The following is a 27,049-nucleotide window of genomic DNA, read 5'->3' as shown; positions in this document are numbered from 1 at the left end:
CTATTGATTGGAGCTTGGGATCATAATGGAAAGCAATTGCCATACATTGAAAGCGACCAACCACAAGATAGAAAAGTGTTCCTGAAGAGCCCACAAAGGGAAATCATTTTCCTTAGCATCTAAAACTCCTTATCCTCTAGATGGTATATTCTATCACACCCTTCAGGCTGTACTGTGCTCTCAAGGTGCTAAGGTATCTTAACCTCACGTCACCCAACTGTTCGACTCCCTCAGACAAAAAACAAAGTCCTAACAGAGTACTCTGAATTCTTTCTTGATTAAAACAGTACTGTCTGGGGCTTCCCTAGTGGCGCAGTGGTTGAGAGTCCGCCTGCCGATGCAGGGGACACGGGTTCGTGCCCCGGTCCGGGAAGATCCCACATGCCACGGAGCGGCTAGGCCCGTGAGCCATGGCCGCTGAGCCTGCGCGTCCAGAGCCTGTGCTCCGCAACGGGAGAGGCCACAACAGTGAGAGGCCCGCGTACCGCAAAAAAAAAAAAAAAAAAAAAAACAGTACTGTCTGTCCTGAAATGGAGCAAAAGAGCAAATCAGAAGAGCATCTCACTGGATAACAAAACTCCCAATTGATTGACGATGTTCTAACAGCTCTGTATTATATTCACATTAGAATCTGCCTCTCTGGTTTTCCTGTCCCTGTCCATTATCTTTAAGAAAATAATAATAATTTATTGAGGGAATTACTATATGTCAGATCCTGTGTGATGCATTTCATTTGCAAAGTGCCCTTCCATCTACTTGTCCACATGGAGAACGTGTTCTTCTCTACCATCCTTAAAGTATCAACCTTAGAAGCAGTAAGTATTTCTTTAAAAACAGAAACATCCGGGAAGAAAAGATGTCAGATACAACAAAGAAATGATTAAAATCAGTCCACCCACTTATGAGAAGAGAAGGGTGTTAAAGATCTGAACTGCAGCTTAGGGTGGATGGTAGGAAACTTTGATGTTGTTTCATCCCCTCTGCATGATCCATGACAACAGTTAGCCTTATCATTTTTGGACCATGACTCCAATAAAAACCCATAACTACAATAAAAGGACACATACAATACCTGTGTAACTCAGCTGCTCTTCTAAGAAGTTGGTTTGGGAAACAGTCTCTTCCGTCTCTAAGTACTGAAGACATGCGTACGGTTTTGATTTCACTGAGGACTACCTTTTTGTCTTTCCTTACGCTCTTCTCTAAATCTTCACTAATCTATCAGATATCACAATTTAATAGAGGCATTAACTATACCTATTGGGGTTCCTGGGTCCATCTGGAAAAAGGTGGTGAGGATTTGAGTCTACATTTAAAGATCTGAAAGAGCCAAATCACCCTGAGGAAGAATTCTGCTAAATAACTGTTTTTCGGAAGAACTCTGCTAAATAACTGTTTTTCAGAAGAACTCTGCTAAATAACTGTTTTTCAGAAGAATAGTAAGAGTAGCTGAACAGTTAACAACTTTCCCCCATTCCAAAATCAAGGATATGGTATATAACTGAGATAAGGCCTATAAATGTTTGTGCTTCCATGTGGATAAAGTGATGGAACTGTGCCCATGATAGGGAAATGCATTACCTATTCCAGATCACTCTGGTCCTAATGGGGAATTGTTCAAGTGGTATGCTGAAATTATTAGGAAAATGTCAATGTTCCTTTCTAACAACAAAGTGGAGGTAAAAGCACCTGAACTCACCTGAGAAGCATGCTACAACAAATGAGGGATTTGGCACAGACAATACGCCAGAGGGCTCTAGGTTTTAGAGCCACCCTGAAAACACTGCATCAGTCCCTAGAGCAGGGTCCTCCCCTGCGCTACCAAAAATCCTTCCTGTCTCACCACCTGTTCTAGTCACATCAACCAACTTCCCCCATTCGTAGCTAATTAGCATCTTGCTCTGAGTTTGCCCCGTGTGCCTCACAATTCCTGACAACCTGGAGGAGGATGCACAGGCACAAATCAGAAGTGTGGAGAATTAATGCTCCCAGGGACACACTGCTGAACCGAGAATGAGAGCAAATGGGTAAACACTTTCCCCTTTTATTTTGGGTGGAGACATATTCATGAGGTACCTCTGAAGGCCCAAGTGAGAACGAGCACCATTAACAGTAGTCCTTCAGTAATTCATCTTTGTACTGGTTTCCCCAGGTCCTTCACTCCTACTCTGGGATCTACCCGAACTAAGTACCTTCATGAAAGGCACTGTCTCAGGATCTGTTTGCAGGAGGACCTAGGTTAAGTCATCTTCCCAAAGAGCCTAAGATAACATAGTATCTGACTGTATCAAAATGAAGGAAAAGTGACATAATTCACAGTAAAAGGAAAAGATAAATGTTTAGGGAAAGAAACTAGGAAGGCTAGATCTTTCCACCCAATAGAATAGACAGCCCTTGGAGAAGCTATACTCATCAGAAAAATTCTGAAGGATATAACTTGTAGCCCTTTACTTTACCAACCAGGGCTTCTATTCAACAGAGACCCAGACTATATCCCAGAGCTTCTCACACACTCTGGCCATATGCATCACTCTCAGCTAGAAAAAGGGCATGTAGCCCATACTGCCTTCTCAGCTCTTTGAAACATGCTTCCCATCAGATCTGAGAAGCAAGCTCAAGTAAGCAAGCAGAGAAGAACAGTCGGCCTACTGTTAGTCACCTCTTCAACCCAGAAGGCATCATGTCCCACCATATGCCTGACTCTGATCAGCAGAGCCCCTGATTTCAATACTAGTTTCACAAGTATTGTCCTGAAAGGCTTCCAGGAAACAGACCCAAACTCCATCAGATATATCTGCATAGTTTTACAGTGACTGAAAATCCAAGTTGCATAATCCAGGACAGAGCCAAGTGTAACAGTGAAAATGTATCCTTACACGTACTGTTGAGGTTGTCTTACGCCACATTTGCTCTCATTAAGCAAACTCTGCACAAAGCATTCATAGGTGATGGGTCTGAAATCTTTTAGTGGTTACTGATTCACAAAACCACAGAAATACTACATATTCTGCTAACAGCCAGGGGATGCTGCCATGGCATCATAATCACTGTTGAAATGGAAATGTGCGGCATTCCTATGAAGATAGGACAAAAATCTTTAAAGTAATATATCCAAATAGCTGATTTGTCAATTTGGAAATGTTTAACATCAACATATACCAGTAGAGAAGGAAAAAAACATCCTAACCGTTTAGGGCAAAATGAAATCACAATTAAGATTTTATGATACACATTCCTAAATGCCCTGTGCATAATCCTAAAAGGACCCTGTTCTAAATCCATTCTCTAAATGAGATTAAATAGAAACAACAAGCCATCAGCCTCCATTCATAAAAATAAATCAAGAGGGAATTACCTGTGACATATTTTTTTCCTGCAATTCCTTAGTTAAATTATTGGACACCACTGTCAAGTTCTGCTAAAGAATAAAAGAACGCCATGGAGTAGGTAAGCAACCTGAGAGCAAGGTCAATAAAGTGCACAGCTTTGATTTAACTTCCCATAAGCAAAGTTTTCATTTGCAGACGTAAAAAAAAACAGCTTCTTGGAGTCTGGGGCGGGTGGCAAACTAGGAAAGTAGGCAGGGTAAATAAGGGAAAAAAATACCAAGCAAAAGTTCTGAATCAAATACTAAATAATGACACTAACAATTTTCTTTTGCACTAGGATTCTGTTTAGGGTTTTTAAAAAGTGTTTCTGTTTTCTACTCTCTAGCTGACAAGAGCACTTTCCATTTCATACAAAAGATAGCAAATGTTCCTTGCATGTGTTAGACATGGACTTATATGACTAATAGTTATAAACAAAATTCCTTTGCACATCAAAGAAAAAAAAACTTTGTTTATTCAAGAAATTCCTAATGGCTTCATTTGTAAGTAAAACTTTCTCTTTATTTGAGACCCAGTGGCACAGCAGAGTATAGCTGGAAGACAGCAGGTAGCTCTCATAATGAACTTTGCACAGTTTTGAGAAAATAATATCTAAAGGCAGTTCCTTCTTCTGGGGTCAGTAGATTAGTGGTTCAAAAAGAATAAACTATCCAGGGAACATCCTGAGATAAAAAAAAAAAAAAAAAAAAAAAAAAAAAAACCCACACAACTAGAGGGGGAAAGGAAGAACATTCTTGCTAATTAAAATTTCCAGTTCTTATGGTCCTCTATATTCACAAACCCCAGTCAAGAAAGGCCTACAGGATCAGGCCTATACTAAGAAAAAGTATACCATCATCACATTAATCGTATTATTACTTCATAATTCTAACTAGCCAGGTTTATATAGAAGAGATTAAATAACAAGATAACCTTATAAACAATGCTCATTTCATCAGTGTACCAAATAAGTTTGATTTATATCAGTGACTGTGCTTCTAATTAATTTATGCACCCACATTGGTTTAATTTACACAGACACCCACACTAGGGTAGGGACAGCTATTTTTTTAATGTCTTGAACTTTGTTATGGGTTCATGTTTACACTTCCCGATGTTGCTGTTTTAGTTTCCCCACACTTCATTTTTGAAGTGACTGTTAAAATACCTTGCATTAAAGTTGAAGCATGCAGAAAGAAAATATTTGATCAAACTCAATACCTATCTCACTTGCCAACTTTTATATGCTTAATTTTAATTGGTATAGCTTTACTCAAACTTACAACCAGATCTGCTCATTCCAAAGTTGTGAACTTACCTCTTCTTACAATATTCCCTTTGAAGCCTTTTGGATATATAAGTTCATCTCATTACAGCGTCAATCCTAAACTCCTATATTTGTTTTAATGCATTTTCTAGTGACTTAGAGGGGGGGAAAGGCTGTTAATTTTTAAAAACATATGATTTCTATTAACATGGGGGGCTTGGACACCTTTTGTAAAGTACACTCCAGAATGCTGGTTTACAATAGCAGGTATCACAGAAATGAGAAAAATCCATAGAGGGAGGAAAATTCCATTTTTTCCAATTCTTTAACCAGAAAGATAAAAACAACATCTCTGAATCTAGACCCACTCACAATAAGCTATCAGTGACATGATGGTAATGCCAGTACTCCATGAAAACCCTTAAAAAATAACAACCTACAGGAATATCCTGGTGTCAGGATTAGTCCAGTTTAGTCAGTTTACAACTTCCACGGATGGTTTCAGTGTAGGGGTGTATCAGGCAAGCAAACAGATTTTTACTTGTCTCTGATATAAAACTTTTATTTATATATTTGATCAATGTTTATTTGTAGGATCTTAATACAATAACAGATGTCAGCTACATTATCTGTTTTTGATTATAAACTTCTAGAGGGCAGAGACCCTGTCGATTCAGCTCACTTTTTATAGGATGCAAACACAGTACCATCCCAAAAAGGCACTTAAAGATGGTTTTTATAATAACAATGATTTCAAGGGGACTTGGTCTGCTTCCACACTCCATGAAACTCCACTGGCATGTACTGAACATTAAAGAGTAACAACTTTATATTCTTGGGTAACTCCATTCTTCAGATGTCAGAAATGGAGAATTTTTACTATGTAATTTGGGGCAAGGCTTTTAAAACTTCTGGGCCTCAGTTTCCAAATCTGTAAGATGGAGACATTACATTATATAACTTCAGATAATTTCCAGGTTTAAATTTTGAAACCACATGAAAAAAATACTGAGTCCTAAAGAATCTCACACACAAACTGAGGTTCCATTATCCACCCAAACAAAAGTTTTTTCTTTCTTTTGTGGGTAGAGGTAGAGGGGACTAAGTGTTCTCAATGTAAATTATATATTATGCCTAACTCCAACAAAATATTCCAACAGAACATCACCAGTTATTCTTGTAAACAAAGAAAATATGTGGATATGTATGTAATGAGATATATGTTGTTATGTATATACAAAATCCATATACATGCACACGCCCCCAAACACATAATTCTCTCTACTGAAGCCAAGAATTAAATTACTTCCGTGTTTTCTTGTCTTTTCTTTCTCCCTCTATGAAGCATCTATGAAGCTATTATGACAAAGGAACTTACATAAAGTAAAAATAAGCTTCTTATGTTAATACTGATGGTTCCCAACACGAACAGCTTAGGTTAAGCTGGCCACCTGAAATCTAGATAATATCCTCTCATAGAAACAGTGGTACTGAGACAGGATGCAAAATGCCCTTCTCAGGCCATTCAACCAACATTTATTTAATCTATAATGTACCTGAAATATACAATTCAAGACACAGAATTTACAAATTTACTACTACTTAAGCAGACAGTGAGAGTATTAACAGCAGAAGAATAAAGAAGGTCCCCCAAAATGTAGGGGCATCCAGTTCACACACCATCAAAATAAAAAGTTGTAGAGTGGGGGTGGTGGACTTAGGTTCATGAAACTGCCTTTTACCTGTATTTACTAAAACACCTGCAAGAGAAACCTTCAAGCAACTACTGAGTATACCATCATTTTCTTTTTTTTAATTTAACTTTTATCTTATAATGGAGTGTAGTTGATTTACAATGTTGTGTTAGTTTCAGGTGTACAGCAAAGTGATTCAGTTATACCTATACATATATCCATTCTTTTTCAGATTCTTTTCCCAAATAGGTTATTACAGAATATTGGGTAGAGTTCCCTGTGCTAAACAGTAGGTCCCTGTTGATTATCTATTTTATATATAGTAGTGTGTATGTTAATCCCAAACTCCTGATTTATCCCCCGCCCAGGTTTCCCCTTTGGTAACCATGAGTTTGTTTTCTATACTATCATTTTCTTATTTGTTTTGAGAAACCAATAAATGTTCTACAGAATGCAGTAATTCCTTCCAAGTAAAGAAAGAAAAACATAGGTATCTTGTTCAAAATTTCCCACATTCACCTTGCATTCCCTATTCTTGGGGGAAGAATTGTAAACCTTTTTAAAGGTGAGTAACATTTAAATAGTAGAGATGTGTGAAATTTTCAGGAGAAACATTTATTCTTTTTTTTTTTTTTTTTCCGGTATGCGGGCCTCTCACTGTTGTGGCCTCTCCCGCTGCGGAGCACAGGTTCCGGACACGCAGGCCCAGCTGCCATGGCTCACGGGCCCAGCCGCTCCGCGGCATGTGGGATCTTCCCGGATGGGGGCACGAACCTGTGTCCTCTGCATCAGCAGGCGGACTCTCAACCACTGCGCCACCAGGGAAGCCCGAAACATTTATTCTTAATGTTTACCTGCTTAGCCAACAGATGCTAGTACGATTTATACATTTATATAATAACAAGAATGCAGTCACATCACTGTTAGCAATGTGCTAGGCACAGTGCCCCCCCCACACATCATCTCCTTCAATCCTCCCAACAATGCGAAGAAGATAGATCTGAAGAACGTATAAGTCTTCCTACTTTATTACATGAATTAAAATGAAATCCAAAGATCAAAACACACAAGGAGCATTATCCTAACTACTGGTTACTCTATTAGACGTCAGGAAATGCAAGTGTTTTGATTTGAATGTCTTCCTTCTATGTTGAGGAAGAAGGAAGATGGTGACTCAGAACCACAAATTTCTGGCTTTCATAGACAATTCCATTCAAGCGTCCAGGTAAAGGGATAATTTAGTGAGTAGTCTGCATTCCTTTTTAAAAAAGCTAATCAAGGTTCATTCACATTCCTTAAAAAAATCCACCAATGGTCATATACAAGTTTAAGTTAAAATGCAACCTAGGGCTTCCCTGGTGGCACAGTGGTTAAGAATCCGCCTGCCAATGCAAGGGACACGGGTTTGAGCCCTGGCCTGGGAAGATCCCACATACTGCGGAGCTACTAAGCCCGTGCGCCACAGCTACTGAGCCTGCGCTCTAGAGCCCACATGCCACCACTACTGAGCCCACGTGCCACAACTACTGAAGCCCACGTGCCTAGAGCCCGCGCTCCGCAACAAGAGAAGCCACAACGAGAAGCCCGCGCACCACAACGAAGACGAAGAGTAGCCCCCGCTCACCGCAACTAGAGGGAGCCCACGTGCAGCAACGAAGACCCAATGCAGCCAAAAATAAAAATGAATAAATGATTTTTTTTTAAAAGCATATTAATCTTTTAACTAGTAGCAGGAAAACTAACACTATAAATGAAAACAGAATTGCAGTTCGTTTCTTTGGAGGAGGAAGAATGAGAACAGGTTGTAAAGAGAAAGGATAAAAATAAGTGAGAATAAAGGAAAAGAGAAAATGGAAAAGACAAAGGAGTTACACAACAGGGGAGAGAGAAAGGCAATGAGGTAGCAAGGGGATGGATAGGGCAAAGTGAGATAAGACACAGCTAGCGATATGGCTTTTGTCCAAGGCTTGCCAGGGCTCTGGACCATCGCCTCCACCTACTAGAGGGATGACTTCTCCGACGGTTTTAAAAGATGCTTCCTGTATCTAAACAGCCTCACTTTATTTTTCAGATTCCTGTGTTTATTTTTAAATAAAAGTTCAAATTTGAAGACTCTGCTCATGTATAAAAGGAATGAGTTTTATTTTAGAAATGTACTTTGGAACCTACACATCATTGCTCAGTTTAGTGCTCAAAACCTCAGGGATGTCCCGACATTCCAACCTGACAGTCTTGCCTTTGTAAAGAAGTGAAGACTGCCTCTTTCCACTGTGCCTGAAAATTACACTTGAAATCAGTCTTCACTGATGATGCAAAGCCTTAAAAATACGTTCATCTGCTGGAAGAGTCATCTATCACCAAAGAGAGTTGTTTTCATTCTGAAGAAAACAACACAGATGTGCCCAAAGTGCTGGAAGCCTCAAAGGGACGTCCAAAGTTGGTCATCAGAGAGAAATCGTTCCCCAGCCTGGAGCATGTAGGCGGAGCAATGGCACCCAATACTGACTCAAAGCCAGAATCTATGGAAAAGTCCACCGTGCATCAATTCAGCCTGGCTTAGCAGACTAAGAACCCTGTCCACCCAACCACCTTGGTCCAAAGGCTTGCTTTTTTATACCCATCCACCTATCCGTCCTCTCCGTGCTCCAATAAACCACTGGTCATGACTATCTCTCTCAATATCTTAAGAATCCTTTTATATAAAAATTCCTGGGGCTTCCCTGGTGGTGCAGTGGTTAAGAATCCGTCTGCCAATGCAGGCGACACAGGTTCGAGCCCTGGTCCAGGAAGATCCCACATGCCACAGAACAACTAAACCCGTGCGCCACAACTACTGAGCCTGCACTCTAGAGCCCATGAGCCACAACTACTGAGCTCACGTGCCACAACTCCTGAAGCCCGTGCGCCTAGAACCTGTGCTCTGCGACAAGAGAAGCCACCGCGATGAGAAGCCCGTGCTCTGCAACGAAAAGTGGCCCCCGCTCTCTGCAACTAGAGAAAGCCCACACGCAGCAACAAAGACCCAATGCAGCCAAAAATAAAACAAATAAATAAATAAATATTTTTTAAAAAAATTCATTAAATACTGTACCACTCTCAATATACTGATCCTACAAACTGTAACTCTATGAAGTGGTTCAACACTGTGTCATCACCACACAGCAACTTGTTTCATTTACAGTATCTATTTCACTTCTACTCATGAGCTAATATAATTCAATTTTTTTTAATTGCACACAGGCTGCTAGACACATGTGCATGGCAAATGGAATCTGAACTTAGCTTAACAGCCTCATTTATTCCTGATGGTTTAAATTATTTCATCACAATTAATGACACCCCCTCAGCTTCCTGTGCAGCACGGCCAGATGTTCAGAGACCACAAAGCCACTCTCTTCTTTGACGGCTGGTGACAGGTCGTCCTCTGAAGGATGTTCCCTAGGCACTTGGGCTGGATGGCACCTCCACTGCTTAGCACCTCTCTGCCTCCCAGGCTCTAACCATGTAGAGGAAAAGGCAGGAGGGCACAAGAGACCAGCAAATGTGTTAGCGACAGCAAGTCCCAAGACGTGACCTAAACCTGAAGGGACCTGGTGCCGCCACAGGAGCTCCTAACCTTGCTGTCTTGTGAAAGCACTCTTCGCCTCCACCTTCCCAGCCACTGGCATCCACTGAGGGGCTGGCCTGGTGTCAGTCCTCAGGCACCGTCGAAGGACATCAAAAACATCAGTTTTTCCACAGGGATCCTTGTTGGTCATGGTAATTTTGTGTTGGGGGTTGTTGTTTAAACTTACTCCCCCATCAGGATCACCACCTTGTTTTCTAAGAGTGAACAGTTTCTTCAAGTACGATTATTTTCTCTCCTGTTCAATAGACACTTCCCACAGAAACATGCAACATTTTGGCAACTTGTGGTAAGCAGTTGTGCCCCTTATTCTCTGCTAAGCTTTACTAGGGTATAATCTAATTGACAGACAAAAAGTAACAGACATTCCATGTATACATCTTCATGAGTTTGGCTGACCTCTTTTTCCTAGGCTTAAGTAGGATTTCTTCTTTTCAGGGGCTGTTGGCTTTTTGTTTTTGTTCTTGTTAGGTTTTGTTTGTTGTTGCTTTGTTATTTTTTTTTAAAAGAACAGAATGAAAGACCACATTTTTCCTGTTTTGAGTCTCACATGGGCAAAGCCATTTACTTTCTTAACAGTAAAAAAAAAAAAAACAATTTTTCCTCAGAAATTCATAAATAGTAATTACCTTACATTCATCATTTGAGTTTCACACACAAAAAAATAAATTTGTATAATGACAGGTAGCTGAGAGGGTAGCAGAAATAGTAAACACGCTAGCACTTTTACAGTAAGAATCCAATACTACAGTCTAATTTGGAAAACATTTCCATCAACTAGGGAACATGTGGCAGACATTTTATGGATTATTTTTTAAATGTTAAAAAAATTAAAATGCTGATCTTATTCAGGGAGTAAGGGGCCTTTTCGTTTGCCAAAAAGTGTAATAGGAAAACTGAAAGGCCACCTGTGTCAGCCCACCCTATAGTATGAACATAAGCTATAAGAGCACTTTGGAAAATATTTGTAAACTAAAATGAGGAAAAAAAATCAGTATCAATACAGATTCCAAGCAGATGCAAAAGGCTTCCATGCATGTTAATGATTATGTGTGTGGCCTACACAGGCTAATTTCAGATACCTTCAAAACTCACTATACATTCTCTTTTATAAGCTATTTGGGATTAAAACTAGGACCTTATCCATAACAGCTTTGACAATGGACACAAATACAAGGTAAACTAATCAAGCCAAACAAGTTGAATTTTCTCCCTCATGGATGGCTTTTTAGATCTTAAATGACTACTGAATTTTACCAGACATGCTACACTTAGTATTTTGACAGTTGTTTATTAAAACTGCTTTCCTAGGAAGTCCATAGAAACCACCAGTCTAGTTTTTATCAGAATTGAGACAATCAGAGAGAAGTTGTGATGATGGTATACTTGCAGCAAGCAGACAACAATAGGAAACTCTTAGCATTCCCAGAGTTGCATCAAATTTTCCATGGACCGAAACTAAAATGAAATCGTTCAATTACTGAGAGGTAGATAAGTAAAATAAACAACTAATTTCATACAGTGAAGTTGGGCGAAAGTCATATGGACCTCATTGTGTTGTCTCCAAACACATTTTATCGGAGGGGAAAAAGGAGCTGAATAAACTTTAAACTCTCATGTAGGGATGTATTGCTTGTGTGTCCCTGGCAGATGTGGAAAGGAGATGAAATGGGCAAGGGAGAATCAAATATCCCATCGCTGCAGGTTTGCTGAGGGAAAGAGCACTGCAAAGATCTCACATCTGGCAATCATTTGTCAATAGCTGGAAAGAGAACGGCAGGAAACTTTCTGGCTCTTGGAGAAGATGAAAAGACAAAAACCATGTGTCACACACACACCCACACTCTCTCTCTCTTTGCAATGGTACAATGACTACTACACTTATTCTCCACCCCTCCTTTCCCCTCTAAATTTAATGATCTTCAGATATACTCGACTCCATGGTCAAAAACATGCAGTCACTTGACTTGTTAAAGCTGCAGTGTATGTACATTTTTCAAATAAACCCCAGGGCTGATGTTAGAAAATCAAAATCAGTCAAGCATAGACCGCCTGGTACTTTGGGCAGGAATCCTTGTGGTTTAGTCAATAAACAGAATCTGAATGAAAGACACCACAGTAACTAGACAGTAACGTTTTGAACAGTTCTTAACCTTAAGGGGGGCTCAGGCCGGCGGGTGCACTAGTGACTATGGACATGGCTACCAGTCCCCTTGGATGGCTCCCTCTCCCTGTGACAGGACTGTGCTTGGCACAAGGTCATCTGCTCTTCCTAACACACACACTCAATAAAAAAGTAAACTTGTATTTGAGAGATGCTGGGAGTAAATCTGGGGAGGGAACAGCTTGGTGCTGTTGTTGTTTAAAATACTACATCTATTTAACAGGGTGGGAAGGGGGAAACCTCAGCTTCCGGGTGTCCGTATAGATGATAACAATATAGAAAATTGGTTAGCTTCATTATGAGTTCACAAAAATGACCAGCTTTGCCCCATTAGGTTTACCATGTAATAAAAAGTTTTCAAGACAACCCACACAAAATTAATTAACTTCTCCCAAATCACAGGAATGTAAACCTGTTCGTGGTGATTGATAGACTTCAATGGGCAGCTCCGCTTCGCCCTTATGCTGCATTTAACTAGCAGCCGCCGCCGTCCCTGTGATTCTGTAAGTGAATGCTGCAGGTTGTTTAATAACCTGGCAAATTCACAGTAGCTTGTCAAATTATTACAGGAACAGTGTCATCACTAAACAAGCCTGATCATGGTTAATTACAATGTAGACTAGACAGCAGCCACAATTGTTCATTAATTACAGGAAGCACCTCATTTAAATTTTATGGAAATTTACATTTGCACCCCAGTATGTCTGGGGAAAAAAAAGTGATCCTTCACGCATTCATAGAAGAAAGGAGTCTGTGGTTTATGAAACATCACAGTAAATTGTGTCTAATCGGGTACTGAAATATTGGTTCATTATTTACTCTAATTTTCTAAGCACTTTAGTGGTGAAAAATACCAAGTCAAACCCCACATCTTGAATTCCCAACCAGGAAAGGAACTGTGCTAGGCTAACTGTAACAACACACGATGAGGCACAGTGAGACGAAAACAGTCACTTTTATGATTACAAATAAAATATTTGGGACTTCCCGGGTGGTGCAGTGGTTGAGAATCTGCCTGCCAATGCAGGGGACACAGGTTCAAGCCCCGGTGTGGAAAGATCCCACATGCTGCGGAGCAACTGAGCCCGTGAGCCACAACTACTGAAGCCTGCGCTCTAGAGCCTGAGAGCCACAACTACTGAAACCCGTGTGCCACAGCTACTGAAGCCCGCGCTCCGCAACAAGAGAAGCCACCATCACGAGAAGCCCACGCACCGCAACAAAGAGTAGCCCTGGCTCGCCGCAACTAGAGAAAGCCCACGCGCAGCAACAAAGACCCAATGCAGCCAAAAATAAATAAATTTATAAAAATAAATAAAACAAAATAAAATATTTAACAGCAATTAAGGGAGGTCTAAACTAGAATAACAAGTTCCCATAAAATAATTATATAAGAGGACAATTTTTGGGAGCCTATGCATCAGTTAACCTCCAGAGCTAAAGAAAGTACAGTTTCATATGTACTTCAAAAGGCACTGAAGAAAATCAAGAAAGTGAAGACAGTAAATCAAAGTCTGGATTTCCAGCTACTTTTCTAAATCAGGTATATTAACACAAAAAAGACAGCAGATGCCCTTGCAAAAGTCAAGTCATGCTCAGACTTCAACAATGACAGTCATTCAAAACCAAGGATATATTCATGAAAGAGTGTCAGGGATCTTGGGATTATTAAATGATAAAGTTGCTAAGTCATCTGAAATTTTAAGGATTAAAAGGAAAGGGTTAAAAGAAAGAAGGTAAGAAGAGGAAGGGGCTCCATCAGTCCTGAGAATTCCTGTCAGGTAAAAATACAAAAGTAAACCAGATATGGGTACTGTGTGTCTAAATGAAAATCCTTCACAGGAAAGGATATAAACAAGCCAGAGCTCCTAAATCGAGGTGTACAAGAGATTATTCTCAGAATCAAGAGGCCAAACATAAAATTCTCTCATGGTTATAATGCCTGGCCCTGGGGGGAAGTCTGAGATCCAAGAAGGAAAAGTAAACGATGCTGGCAAGTCCTATGATGAGTTCCCCGGAGTGCAGAGTCGGACTAAAAAATAAGAAATGGCTCACTTGATAGGAAAAAAAAAAAAAAAGACCAGAATGCACATGCCATGGCAAAAATGAACGGACTCTAAGCTACTCCTGGAACTGTTAGCTGGTGAAGAATATATTAAGTGTCAACTTTATTATGACGGACATAATATGAGTATGTACCAGATATTATTAAAAGGTATGGAAGCCATAATTAGAAAAGAAGAGGAGAAAAGAGAGAGAGAAATGGTTCAAGTGGGTCCCAGTTAATTCACCAATGCTTTGTAGTTGACTATCTTTTCACATATTCATCTTTTCCACTCAGTCCACCAAAATGCTGTTGCAATATGAGGAATCCAATAAAAAGAGCACTTTCTTTTCTTTGCCCAGTAACTTGGTCTTCTTTGCAAGGCCCTCGCTGAATTGTCAACTCCACAATCTGTTTAGCTACCTATAACCACGGTTTCACTTCAACATGTAAATACACATTTTCTTCCTTGGTATGTGGAAGCAAAGTGCTCCATTGGTCTCCTTCAGTTTTATTTCACGCACCCACATCTGCAAAACCCATAGCTCTTTGCTCCATAACTCAAGGTTCAAAAACAGATTTTCCAACAACCACCCATGACAGACCATTCCAGGTGACGTGTTTGAAGAACATCACTCGTCCTACCCGAAGGGGTCAAGGATCAGACTACTCTTCACAAAAAGTCTTCCATCACTCTGCATATATGTGTCACACACAAGCTGTGCGCTTTCTAAAACTGGGAAACGCATGATCATGCCTCATACGTGCCACACCTGCTTTTCTGTAGTATCATAGCCATATGTCACCCAGACAGTACCAGCTTGTGGCACCGCTGAGCTCAGGTGCTCTTCCCTAGGCCAAGAGCAGGTGCGCAAGAGACGGTGTCCCCTTCAGAGTATCATAAAAACTGAAACCTCCTCCGACCACCACTTCTGCCATCACGCCCACTGTGAAGTCAATTTTTTTAAACTATTCTCTTTTCTTATTTGGGGTGTCTAAATCAGTTAAAAAAAATGTTTTAACACTGAGCTCACTATGCTCAGCCCCTAGGTCTTAAAATTTAGAAAATGACGCCAAATAGAGGCCCTAAAAAATAGTATGGGTTTGCCCATGCAAGGGGGTGCCACCCACATTGAAACTTCAGCCTCCATCTTTGCATCTTTGGCACACACATTCCATAACTATTAACAGGTACCTGGAAGTGGAGATAGACCTTTGGCCAGGATGTCATATTTATATTTTTAATCTGCAATACATCACACCGTTTCTAATTTCTCAAGACCACACAACGAATTCCAAGTCAGTACTTTCATGAAAAATGTACTTTGTAAATAAACTTAATATTACACCAGAGGACATATCTCCCAATCCATGAAGAAGGAAGCTACTTATCATTAAATTCTATTTTTCTAATACAGCACCCAGCTGAACGGCTTCCATTCTCCTGAGCTGGGAGACCACAATGCAGGAAACATGACTGGTTCCCCAGGTGTCCCCAGAGCCTAGCATCATTCTTAGCACTCGATAATGGTGATTTGAAAAGATGAGAGCTAAGATTTCCTGAGTGCCTGTTATGTGCCAGGTGCTGTGCTAACTGTTAGGCATGTGTTAGAACATTTAATCCTCATTCACCTAGTGTGGGAAATCTCCATTTCATAGATGAAAAAGCTAAAGCCCAGTTAGGTTGAGTGACTTGCCAAAGATCTCACAGCAACTGTGTCAACCTAGGTGGCCAGCCTTCAGAAACCACGTTCTTATTCACTGCAGTACATACTAAGTCTTGATTTCTTGACTGAGTAAATGAATGATCTCTAGTTACATACAACTTATCCTGAAAAGGACTTTTTGCTGCACAGATGTTACACTGGGCCCTCTGTTATACCTGTCTCAGCAGTTGCCTGTCTCCTGATGGCATCTGATGTATCTGCACGGCCTTCAGAGACCACTGTTACTGTCACACCACCCCCAACTGATAAAACAGTAAGACTCCAACCTGGACTTCCAGCCTCTGGTCTGGCTCCTCCAGGTTTGGGCAGAAGTCTGCACCCAGCACTCTGCCAGCACATGCCACTGGAACCTGGGGGAATACGGCCAAGTTAGATGCTGGCTGTGGAGGCTGCTGAAAACTGCACACAAACACACTTGACCCAGGCAGAAGCAGGGACATCCCAAGTGCAGTTCTGAAACAGAACGGCTTCCATCACGGCTTCACAGGTTTTTGACACTCAGTAGGTCAAATACATTGTAAATATCACACACCCAAGTTTATTAACTACCAAAAGGTAAAGTCTAAAAAGAAAAAATCCACATAAATTTTATTGCCCCTTGTATCCACAGCATGTAGCACAAAGCAGGCACTTAATATCCGTGGACTGTAGAAGGAGGAAGAGAGAAGAAGGAAACTCAAAAGGAAGGAAGGGAGGAAATGAAGGAAGGGAAAAAGAAACAGAATCTCTGCTTGGAATTGGTGACTTTTTTTCTCTTTTCATTTTCTTAAGTGGGAATTAAGAAAACTGCATTCTATAATGCCTAAAGTTCCTTTGACACTTAAAATACCAGTTCAAATTTTTTTTTCTATTCCTGGCATGGGCTAGTATTTATTTATCAACATGTATTATTTATTTACTGTATTTAAGCTACATTTAAGAGGCTCATTTCACGTCTGCTCTAACACTAAAAATAACAAAAAAGCTATGATTTAGTAAATGTTCCTCTGTACCTAGAATCCTACAATGAAAGCCGCTAAGATTCCCTTTCAAAACTAAGCTACCTATTACAATCAGTTACTCTCACCCTGAAATATTACCTACTTATTAGTCACATGCTTACTTCATTTTAAAATTTTTAAGATAAAGAGAATTTAGATTCCATTGAAACCTGTTTTCGGCTTTTTAAATTCTTCTCTAAATCTCTACTCAGTATTTCCAAACACATACTACCTTCATTAATCATACAACTATCTATGTGTATCAGAATCTCAATCCATCAATCAGCTTCATCTCACCTGTATCTTCTTTCCCTCTCAAAGCCCTCCTTTGGTATTTTGTTTTATTTATTTTTTTAACTCCAACTGGGATCATCTGTGCCAATCAATTTCCTTTGTTCAGAGATCAGTTTTCAGCCAAGCATGCTGTCTTAGAAGGTATTTCCTTCTTTCTTTTGACCCACAAATCTGTTCACTTCTCCAGATTTAAACAATTTTCAATAAACTCCACTTTGCAAGTTTACTAGTGAATATAACATATATATTTTTTAAAAAGTCAACTCTTCAAACATTTTTAGGTCCAACTTTCCTATTCTTTTCAAGTGTCTTATTCTTTCTTCCTGCCTATTTCCATAAAGTGACATCAACAGAATATCAGCTGTCTTTGAAATTAACCACTCTTTACCCACAAATTTCTTCATTTGGAGCCTGAGAAGGAAAGGAAAAGGAGGTTGCATTTACTGAGCACTTGCATTGTGCCAGTCACCATGTGGGTACCTTACATCGAGATTAACCCTTTTTTCCCTTTCAACCATCTTATGGGATATGAGCATCTCCATTTCACAAGGAAGGGGGAGCTTTAGAGTAGGTAAATAACTAGCTCAGGGGCACATGCTAGAAAATTACACAGCCCAAACTTAAGAAATGAGAAAGAGCGAAAACATATTTCAAAGAAGTTAATGAAAAACATGTAATAGGTGCTTTTAGTAGCATCCATTCTAGAGGCATTTGTTGATGTTTCATATGAAAGAAATTACGAAGAAGACAATTAAAGGAAATGAAGAAAGTGTCACAAGAAATCAAGACCTACTACTCGCTCTTTGGTCTGGGACAACATCAGCAAGGTTAAAGGGGATTTCTCCTCTAACTTGAGAAATGAAAAAGAAAACGGGTCATGGAGGGGAATAGAGACACTGCATCTGTGTTGTGTCACCCACAGAACAATGCTGATCCCACCCCACACTGACACATGGTGAGGGCACCAATGAGTGGTGCAACAGTAATTCTCCCTAGGGTGCAAGAGAAGAATTGGGGGGAAATTACTTAGAATATTCCACATCAAAACAAACCCCCCCAAAGTTTCCTATAAAACCTTAATAAACATGACTACTCAACTGATTACAGCAGATAAGCCAGAATGCATATGTTGCAAATTAAGTGTAAATAATACTTTATTTCATGTACACAAAACAATTGCCACTTACCTTAATATTAGTTGACCATGTCACAAAGACAAAGTTTCTAGTTCCTTTTTACCCTCACAGAAGGCATTTCATAAACACTCTCAAGAGGAATGGAGAAAGTTAAACAACTACAATTACACTCAATTACAACCTCAAACACTTAGAAATACACAGTTGCTGAGAGAAAACAAAAAGGTCTGTGAGTAAGTTGGAAGGAAACGGTGCCAGGCTACTGGAATGTTTCAGCTATCCAAATCACAAAAAGGAACTAGGAGGAAAGCAAAGAGTGCTCTCCATCTTAGAATCCTAGGATTTCTGAGCAGAAAAGAAAATCCTTCTGATCTGTGAAAACGGACTTCCTTAAAGATGAGAAAATTGAGATTTGAACCAAAATCCACATGGTTTCACTCATGAGTTCACCATCTAACAATACTCCCCCTACCTCGCCCACCACAATTAGAGTCATCAATTATCAGACAGAGAAAAAGTATAAGGGAAAGGCAAGCTATATCTGTTTCCAGTTCATCAAAATGTCCCAAGGAAAATACACAGGATGTAAAAGCTTGATAACCTAATTAGGTATAATTCAGCACACCTAGACAATTAGGCCTTTTGATTCAGAAGCCTTAGCAGTCAGCCAACTATCTATAAGCAATCAAAAAATGCCTGACAGAAACAGCAGACCTAAAAATTCTTTTTGGCCATGTCCCACAGCATACGGGATCTTAGTTCCCCAACCAGGGATCGAACCCGCACCCCCTGAAGTGGAAGTGCAGAGTCCTAAACACTGGACAGCCAGGGAATTCCCTTTAACTCATTATTACTCTATTTTAAATTAAGATACTAAAATAGGATGTGTACCTTCTGTTTTCAATGGAATTGAAAATTCAAATTGATTTGGAGAATTCCAATTTTATCCTCTCGTCTTCATGCTAGTGTTTAGTGTGCATTTCAACATCATATTTAAAACAAAGTTCTACTGTGATTTTCATAAAATGTTCACAGTGATTTTGATCTCTGAAACGTAGTAGGACTAAGGGGACATTTTATTTTTTTATTCTTTGTTGTATCTTTGTATACTTTACTCTTAAAGTAATAAAAAACATTTAATTTAAAAACAAAGAAAAAAAACTTCAGTGATCAGCTAGTATTTCTAAACAGTAGGCTGCAGGTTTCATTATGGGATGGTAATTGTCCAGAACTCATCTAAATTTCATTCGGCTGGTGCTATAACAGGAAGTAAGAGGCCTTGAAAGGGACCCTCTAGAATCCCCAGGGAAGCTGGAGCTGAGTGCATATCTACTCTCCTGTAGAGACCTCAAAGGAACCACGGTGTGTGAGAGAGCTATTTACAACTTACTTTGTGTATAATCAGCAGAAACAAAAGATATGACAACAAGCATAAAGGCCTCTCTCTCTCTCTCTCTCTCTCTCTCTCCTCTCAGGAGAATTCAACAAGGGAGGGCCAGTGGGCATTCACTTCAGTGTCAAAAGGGCTTCCAGAAAACATATTTTCTGTGGGGCAGGGAGGAAATATGGCAGGCTTCCTACACACACACACACACACACGCGCGCGCGCGTGCGCACACACACACACACACGCTCTTTGTTTACTGAGATCATACATAAAGACTGTTAGGGACCAGATTTCTGAAAAGAAGACATAAAAACCTCCACATTATAAATGGGGGCTACCGTTCAAAATACTTGAAGAAGGTGGGTGTAAGGAAAGCAACAAATGAAGAAAGAAAGAGAGGCAGAAGTGATAACTTGGGAGAAGAAATGTGTTACCAAGAAAAGGTCTTATAGAATCTGGGGGTGCTTCTTGCAAAGCCAGGGCGCATTTGAACTTTAATTTTACTTTTAAACATTAAACATTCAGGCAGGCATTTGCCTGATAAGCACTATAAAAAGTCAGAGCCTAAATAAATTAACTTCCATGCCATCTCAACTCTTTGGTGAAGCTGGCCGTAAGCCCAGAGCAGTTCTGAAGTGTATGTGTTTTGGTAGCTTCCGTCTAGCAGTAAAGGTATGAGGGAAAGGATCTGAACCCAAGGAGAACTTAGAAAAGAATGGAGACAGAGAATTGGCTTTAAAAAATAGAGAGAAGGGCTTCTCTGGTGGCGCAGTGGTTGAGAGTCCGCCTGCCGATGCAGGGGACACGGGTTCGTGCCCCAGTCCGGGAGGATCCCACATGCCGCAGAGTGGCTGGGCCCATGAGCCATGGCCACTGAGCCTGCACGTCCGGAGCCTGTGCTCCGCAACGGGAGAGGCCACAACAGTGAGAGGCCCGCTACCACAAAAAAAAAAAAAAAAAAAAAAAGATAGAGGGAGAGGAGATAACCCCAAAAGAGTCCCATGAGAGGACTCAGGGACATGGCTGGGTACAAGCTCTGTTACATTCTAAGCCAGAGAAAAGCAATAGCAGCCTCATGTCAGTGGTTAGATGATACCAGCAACAAGAGGAAATACTCAGATAATGCAAAGAATTCAGGAAGACCATTCAGTGAAATGGATTTGAAAATAAGCTAGTCAGGAGCACTTGTGACAAAGAGCAGATAAAGAAATAAATTAATTACCCAACACTGTAAAGACAGGGATGTATGTTAAATGCAATGCAGCAAATAAGTGAGAGGAATAAATAGAAAAATAAGGTGAGCTAAAGTTGCTGGATGTGCAGATAATGTCTATCTTCATTTTTCAGGCGACAATTTAACTAAAGACAACATTCCAGGCCTAAGCCTTCCCAACCATGGAGCCCCAGGCCTTAGCCACAGAAGGGCCACATATACAGAACCTAAAGCTTAAGAATGAAAAGCACCACTTCATGATCAGAAAGGAACTGCTGACTCAAAACAGTATTTATGCAGCTGCCAATACAGAATGGCCAGAAATATGCTGGTTCTTACAGAGGCCTTAGATGAGGCAGGGTGTTGGAAGGTGAGAAGGATGAGCAAGATCTTGCAGAAGAACTGAATAGCACGGTGGACAGTCCCCTCTGAGCCATCCCAGAACAATGAACTACAGGATCAGGATGGGAGAAGAGAGAACAGAAAAGGGTTAAGGGCAGGGGATTCTGCCACTCAACAGGCTGACAGACACAGAAGACTACTGGGTGGGGGTCGGTTGCAAAGCATCCTCACAGGAGTCAGGAACTAAGTGAGGTTCAGTCTCTTTCTGCCTCGAGGGCTGGTCCTCTTGGGGGAGCTAGGGCCCTGGCCCTGTGATGGGAGCAACCACTGCAGGTACAATTACAGGAGATTTTCAAAGCCACAAACAACAACAAAAATACCTTGTTTTTATGCTGTGAAAGGCAGGATAAAAGATAAAAATCTCTCTTCCCTGGTGACACCCTGAGGAGCCTGATGGACCATGAATAATGCTAAAATTACACAGAATCTTTCTTACAGAGCCTCAAAGGGCTTTACACAAAATATTTATTAATTCCCCTATCAGACAAGTAAGGGGTGGGGAGGAAATTTCCACCGCACTCTTTTTATTTTTAAATAAGAAAACTGAGGCCTATCACTATGGTCTCCCCTCCACATTTGATAAGTTGGACAGAACTGAAATGAAGACGTAGTCCTCTGAACTACCATGCTAGTGTTTTACTAGAAAAGTCTCCTACCATTTGATAGAGTTCACCTATTTCTCCACTTCTTGTTTTATGTGGGTTTTAGCGCTGAAGAAAATGAGGATGAAGTTATTTGCACCTATGCCATGGATGGACTTTATACTCAAGAAAGAAAAGTACAAAATGAGATTATTTTCAACTGGTTTACAATCGTTCTTGTCATTCAGTACAATGGAAATTGAACACCCCAGGTTGTTGCTCATGGGCATAAACATCGCCAAGTCTGATAACTGACATTAAGTGAAATTTCAAATATATGTATGTATATATATGCCCAGATAAACTTTGTTTCTGCCCTCAAGTCTCACCTCCAACTATCCTAAAGGCAGGTGATATGCAATGAGCACTGGCTTTGGAGTGAACCTCTGTTTTTAACCCCAGCTACAGTACCTTGTGAAGTTGGTCAGTTAGTTACCAATTCAGAGCTTTATTTGCTGCATCTGTAAAATGGGAGTAATTATATTTACTGTGTATGGTTGGCAAGGTTGAAGGAGATGACACAGGTAACACACCTAACTAAGCCGGCTGTAGGTACACAGCATAGGTAATGATACTTCCCCAGATATCTCCCTCTGCCCCCCCAGCACACCATTCCCATCAGGGCTGAGAAGTTTGAGACAGTGAGGGAAGGAATTTGGTGGTGGGGGTGGGGGTGGGGGTGAACAAACTCAAGTGTCAAAGGAATAATATAAGCAATTAGGGAAACTGAAAATTATACCTATTCAATTGGTCTCAATAAGGGGCCAGCTCCATCAACTTGTAGATGGCTTCCTAGAACACTGTGTTGACGAAGACTATGAAGATGTGTCTGAGATCTGAGAGAATGACCAAAAAAGTCTTCTCTGGGGGAAGTAGTAAGAAGAGATACATTTCACTCCCTGCCACTCCTGCCCCAGCCAAGGCTTTCCCAATGAAAACATAGGCAATTTTCTGAGTTCTCTTTCATGCTAGTGGCTTGACCTATGAATTAAAAGTAAGGAGTTTCCAATACACATGACTATACATAAAATAGATAAACAACAACGACCCTCTGTATAGCAAATGGAACTATGTTCAATATCTTGTAATAATCTATAATGGAAAGAATGCGAAAACCAATTGTGTGTGTGTGTGTGTGTGTGTGTGTAACTGAATCACTCTGCTGTACACCTGAAACACTGTAAATTAACTACAGTAAAAAATAAATAAATATAAGATGAAAAAGTAAGGAGTTTCCAGGGAGCTCGTGAATAAAGTCTGAAGAAGCCCTACCCTTTTGGAAAAAAATAACCCAAAACTAGACAGCAAACTGATAGACAACCAACAGTCTAGGTCAGTAGTTCAAGGTGTATTCTCAGCCCAGGAACATTATTAGCAACACCTGGGAACTCCCCTGAAATGCATTTGCAGCCCCACCTGAGACCTACCTGTGACAGACCCCCTGCAGGGTAGAGCCCAGCCAGGTGTTTTTACAAGCCCTCCAAGTGATGGTGATAAGCATGAAAGTTTGAGAACCACTGGCCTAAATAAACTTGAAAATCAAAAAAGAACTGGGAAGGCAAAAGTTTTCTAGATGATAATTTAGTTTTAGAAGAGATATGTCTGGGGGTGGGGCGGGGAGAAACAAGGGAAGAAGGAAGAACAAAGAAGCAAACACCAGGGCATAAGATCCAGGATATCCCAGAATCTCACTCTGTGAAGGAGAGTCAATATGTCAAGAAAAAGCCCAAGTGAGCAAGCCGCCTTAGGAGCAGTGATATGGGCAACTCCACAGATGCTGCAAAAATGAGAAGGAAATAATTTGGGGACAGACAATAGCTTTAGCATTCAAACTAGAAAGCACTTTAAAAGGACCCATGTCACCTTGAACTCAGCCACGTCACCTTGAACTCAGCCACTCAGCTTGTCTCCCTGATTCTTCACAGAGATCAGGAATGAGGATGGGGGCTTCCCTGGTGGCGCAGTGGTTGAGAATCTGCCTGCTAATGCAGGGGACACGGGTACGAGCCCTGGTCTGGGAGTATCCCACATGCCGCGGAGCAACTAGGCCCGTGAGCCACAACTACTGAGCCTGTGCGTCTGGAGCCTATGCTCCGCAACAAGAGAGGCCGCGATAGTGAGAAGCCCGTGCACCGCGATGAAGAGTGGCCCCCGCTTGCCGCAACTAGAGAAAGCCCTTGCATAGAAACGAAGACCCAACACAGCAAAAATTAATTAATTAATTAATAAACTCCTACCCCCAACATAAAAAAAAAAAAAGAATGAGGATGAATTTGGGACTTCCCTGGCAGTCCAGCAGTTAAGATTCCACGCTCCCAATAAAGGGGGCCTGGGTTCGATCCCTAATCAGGGAACTAGATCCCGCATGCTGCAACTTAAAAAAAAAAAAAAAAAAAAAGGTCCCGTAAGCTGCAAACAAAGATCCTGAGTGCTGCAACTAAAAAGACCTGCACAGACAAATTAATCAATTAATTTAAAAAAAACCAATGAGGATGAATTTATCTCTAATGAGGGGAAAGAGACAAATCTCAAGCCATGATCACCAAGAACCTTTTTTTGAGGGGGTGGCATTTTTTAGAAAGGAGTTCACTTTGGAAGAAAACAAGTGCATTTCACTTGATCTTACTTCATCAAAGGCACAAAATGGAGGCTTCCCTGGTGGCGCAGTGGTTGAGAGTCCGCCTGCCGATGCAGGGGACATGGGTTTGTGCCCCGGTCTGGGAAGATCCCACGTGCCGTGGAGCGGCTGGGCCTGTGAGCCATGGCCGCTGAGCCTGCGCGTCCGGAGCCTGTGCTCCGCAATGGAAGAGGGAACAAAAAAAGGCACAAAAGGGGACAAATCAATGGGGTTGTTTTTCCCACCCTAAATTTCACAACACTGAAAAGGAATGAAAAAGGTATACGTGAGAAAGCAGAAAAGGGAGTTTGAGGAATGAAACATGGTAGAAGAATGTGTCACACTCCAGACAGTGAGAGAACAAATATTACCCTCCCAAAATTCAACATCCCATGTTACCTCTTGAACCACCTACATTAAACCTATTATGGAAAAAAAAAAAGTTTAAGTTGCCATACAAGGGGCAGTTAAACTAGATTTAATGCACAGCGGTTGTGTAGAGAAGCAGATTCCTCTGGACTAGCCTCTTGCCCCATTTGACATGGGTTAGACTTATTATGAAGAGTGAGACTGAAGGCAGGCCACAAATGGTACCAACAGACCAGTGGAATTCCGGGGTGCCGTAACCAGGAGAGCTAGCAGGGAGCCATCACCACACTGCCAAAGCGCACAGTGCAGTATGCCCAAGATCAATGAAGCAACATGCTTCTCTCTGCATGCAAAGCTTGAACATAGGTAATGATAAGAGAAGAAAGGAAATAAGTCATACTGTGCATTGCACAATCACCCCTCCAAACTTGCTGAGGACCCCAGACTAAAAAGAGAAAATGCACAAAAGCACACGAGCTTGATTTCTTTGGAAGACCCACCCTCCCCCTACCCACCCCACCCGCTTCCCAACCCTAGATCAACTGGGGTGAGATTTAGGGAAGGTGAAAAGCTGTACACAGTATTCTGTCCCAGACAGGTAACAAGTGAAACTAAACCTCTCCCACCAATGGCATCTCTCTGTTACTGAGGGTCTCAGGAAGCAGTGAGAAGATAAAGTAAAAGGGAATTCCTTATACTGTCCTTGGGGGTCTTACAAGGTATTTCTTCAAACTGAACATACTTTACTCCTGAAATCTAGTGGCTTTAAAATCTAAAAAAGGCTTAGTAGATAATAGAACACTTTATACATGATAAAACACATGGTTTTCCATTTTGTGTGTTTTTGATATTAGTAGTCTCAAATAAAGATGGAGCTATTTATGTCAATGACTTATCATGATAAGAAATGCTATAAAATACCATTTTCTCTCTACATGCTTTCCTTTTAGATGTGATGCTCTCCCCTGGTTTCATCTGCCACCTGTATGAGAACAATGCTCCCCAATCCCTATTCCTTACCTCTCATGTGAGCTCTAGTCCTGCACTTTCAAGCTCCCACTAGAAATTTCCAAGTATCCAGTTAACACCTCGAGCTAAACAAGCAAAGCATATGGGTTCACTGCTATCCTTTCTTTACTACAGCTCTACCCTGACTTGGGTTGTTTTTTGTTTTGGGGGTTTTTTTTTGCATTATTATCACCAGAATCCCATTAACAAAGACTCAGAACCATAGATCATGATTAAAAGCCTTCTGCTTATTTCCCAAACCCAATAAACTCTGAAAGCCTGTCTATTTTTCCCTTCCCTCAGCTGTCCTCCTACACACCTTCCAGATCATTTCTCTCCTAGATCATTTCTAACAAGAGCATGCTCAGACCTTTGCCATAACCCTTACGTGATTGATAATCCCAACTTTATCGTTCCACACTCATCAACCAGGGCCACATACCACCCCTCCAACTGTCAAACAGATTCTCCTAGACGATGTTTAGAGTTCCCCACAAATTACCAATTAACGAGGTTCCATCCAGGCCCTCGACAACCTAGCTCTGCCCTGCCCTTTCCAGCTTCATCTCTCCTCCTCCTTCATTGGCAAATGCGACAGAGTCTAATTAGACTACTTAATGTCTCTTGCTTACTGCTTTGGGCTTTCCCAATTTGACACAGTTCTCATACTGCTCTTTTTTTGGAATACCCTCTCCTGCACTAAACTTTTCAACATCTCTGTATTTCTACATGCCACTCCTTCCACAAAGTTTCCTGATACCCCCAGGCAGAAGAGATCTCCTTCCCAGCATTCTACCACTGTTAGGCCCGTCAGCACTATACAACCGTAGACTTTAAATACACTACATGCTTTCCTCTTTAAGAGCAAGAACTAACTTGCTTCTCCCTTTGTTTTTCCCCATAGCACCTACCAAACAGCTTTACATACAGCAGATACTCAACAAATGCGTGCAAAATAAATAATAAATCAATCTCTTAAAAGTCACAGTGGCACCAGTGACCCAATGTTACAAATAGAGTGATTTTTAACTATATCATTATTCCACCTGATCCTCAAGAAATACCCTTAGGGCAGTTAGGGGCCAATAATTCCTATTTTATAAAAATTCAAGA

At 40.9% G+C, this 27,049-nt stretch overlaps 1 protein-coding gene across 12 annotated transcripts in view; it reads right to left on the bottom strand.

The window, feature by feature from the left end:
- BNC2 (basonuclin zinc finger protein 2) overlaps window positions 1-27,049 on the bottom strand; it is a 429,706-nt gene that overhangs the window by 239,571 nt on the left and 163,086 nt on the right. For 8 of the 12 annotated variants that reach the window (XM_081238148.1, XM_081238152.1, XM_081238155.1 and 5 more), the window contains one exon: window positions 16,156-16,239. The exons of the other annotated variants lie outside the window; for them this stretch is intronic. In XM_081238148.1, coding sequence (XP_081094274.1) covers window positions 16,156-16,239 — 84 coding nt within the window. The remainder of the gene's footprint in view (window positions 1-16,155; window positions 16,240-27,049) is intronic. 12 annotated transcript variants of the gene reach the window in all.

This window comes from Mesoplodon bidens, assembly GCF_964165515.1.
Source record: "Mesoplodon bidens genome assembly, chromosome: 6".
Taxonomy (NCBI): domain Eukaryota; kingdom Metazoa; phylum Chordata; class Mammalia; order Artiodactyla; family Ziphiidae; genus Mesoplodon; species Mesoplodon bidens.
The sequence above is the reverse complement of the archived record's forward strand: the minus strand, read 5'-3'. Positions and strand labels throughout refer to the sequence as shown.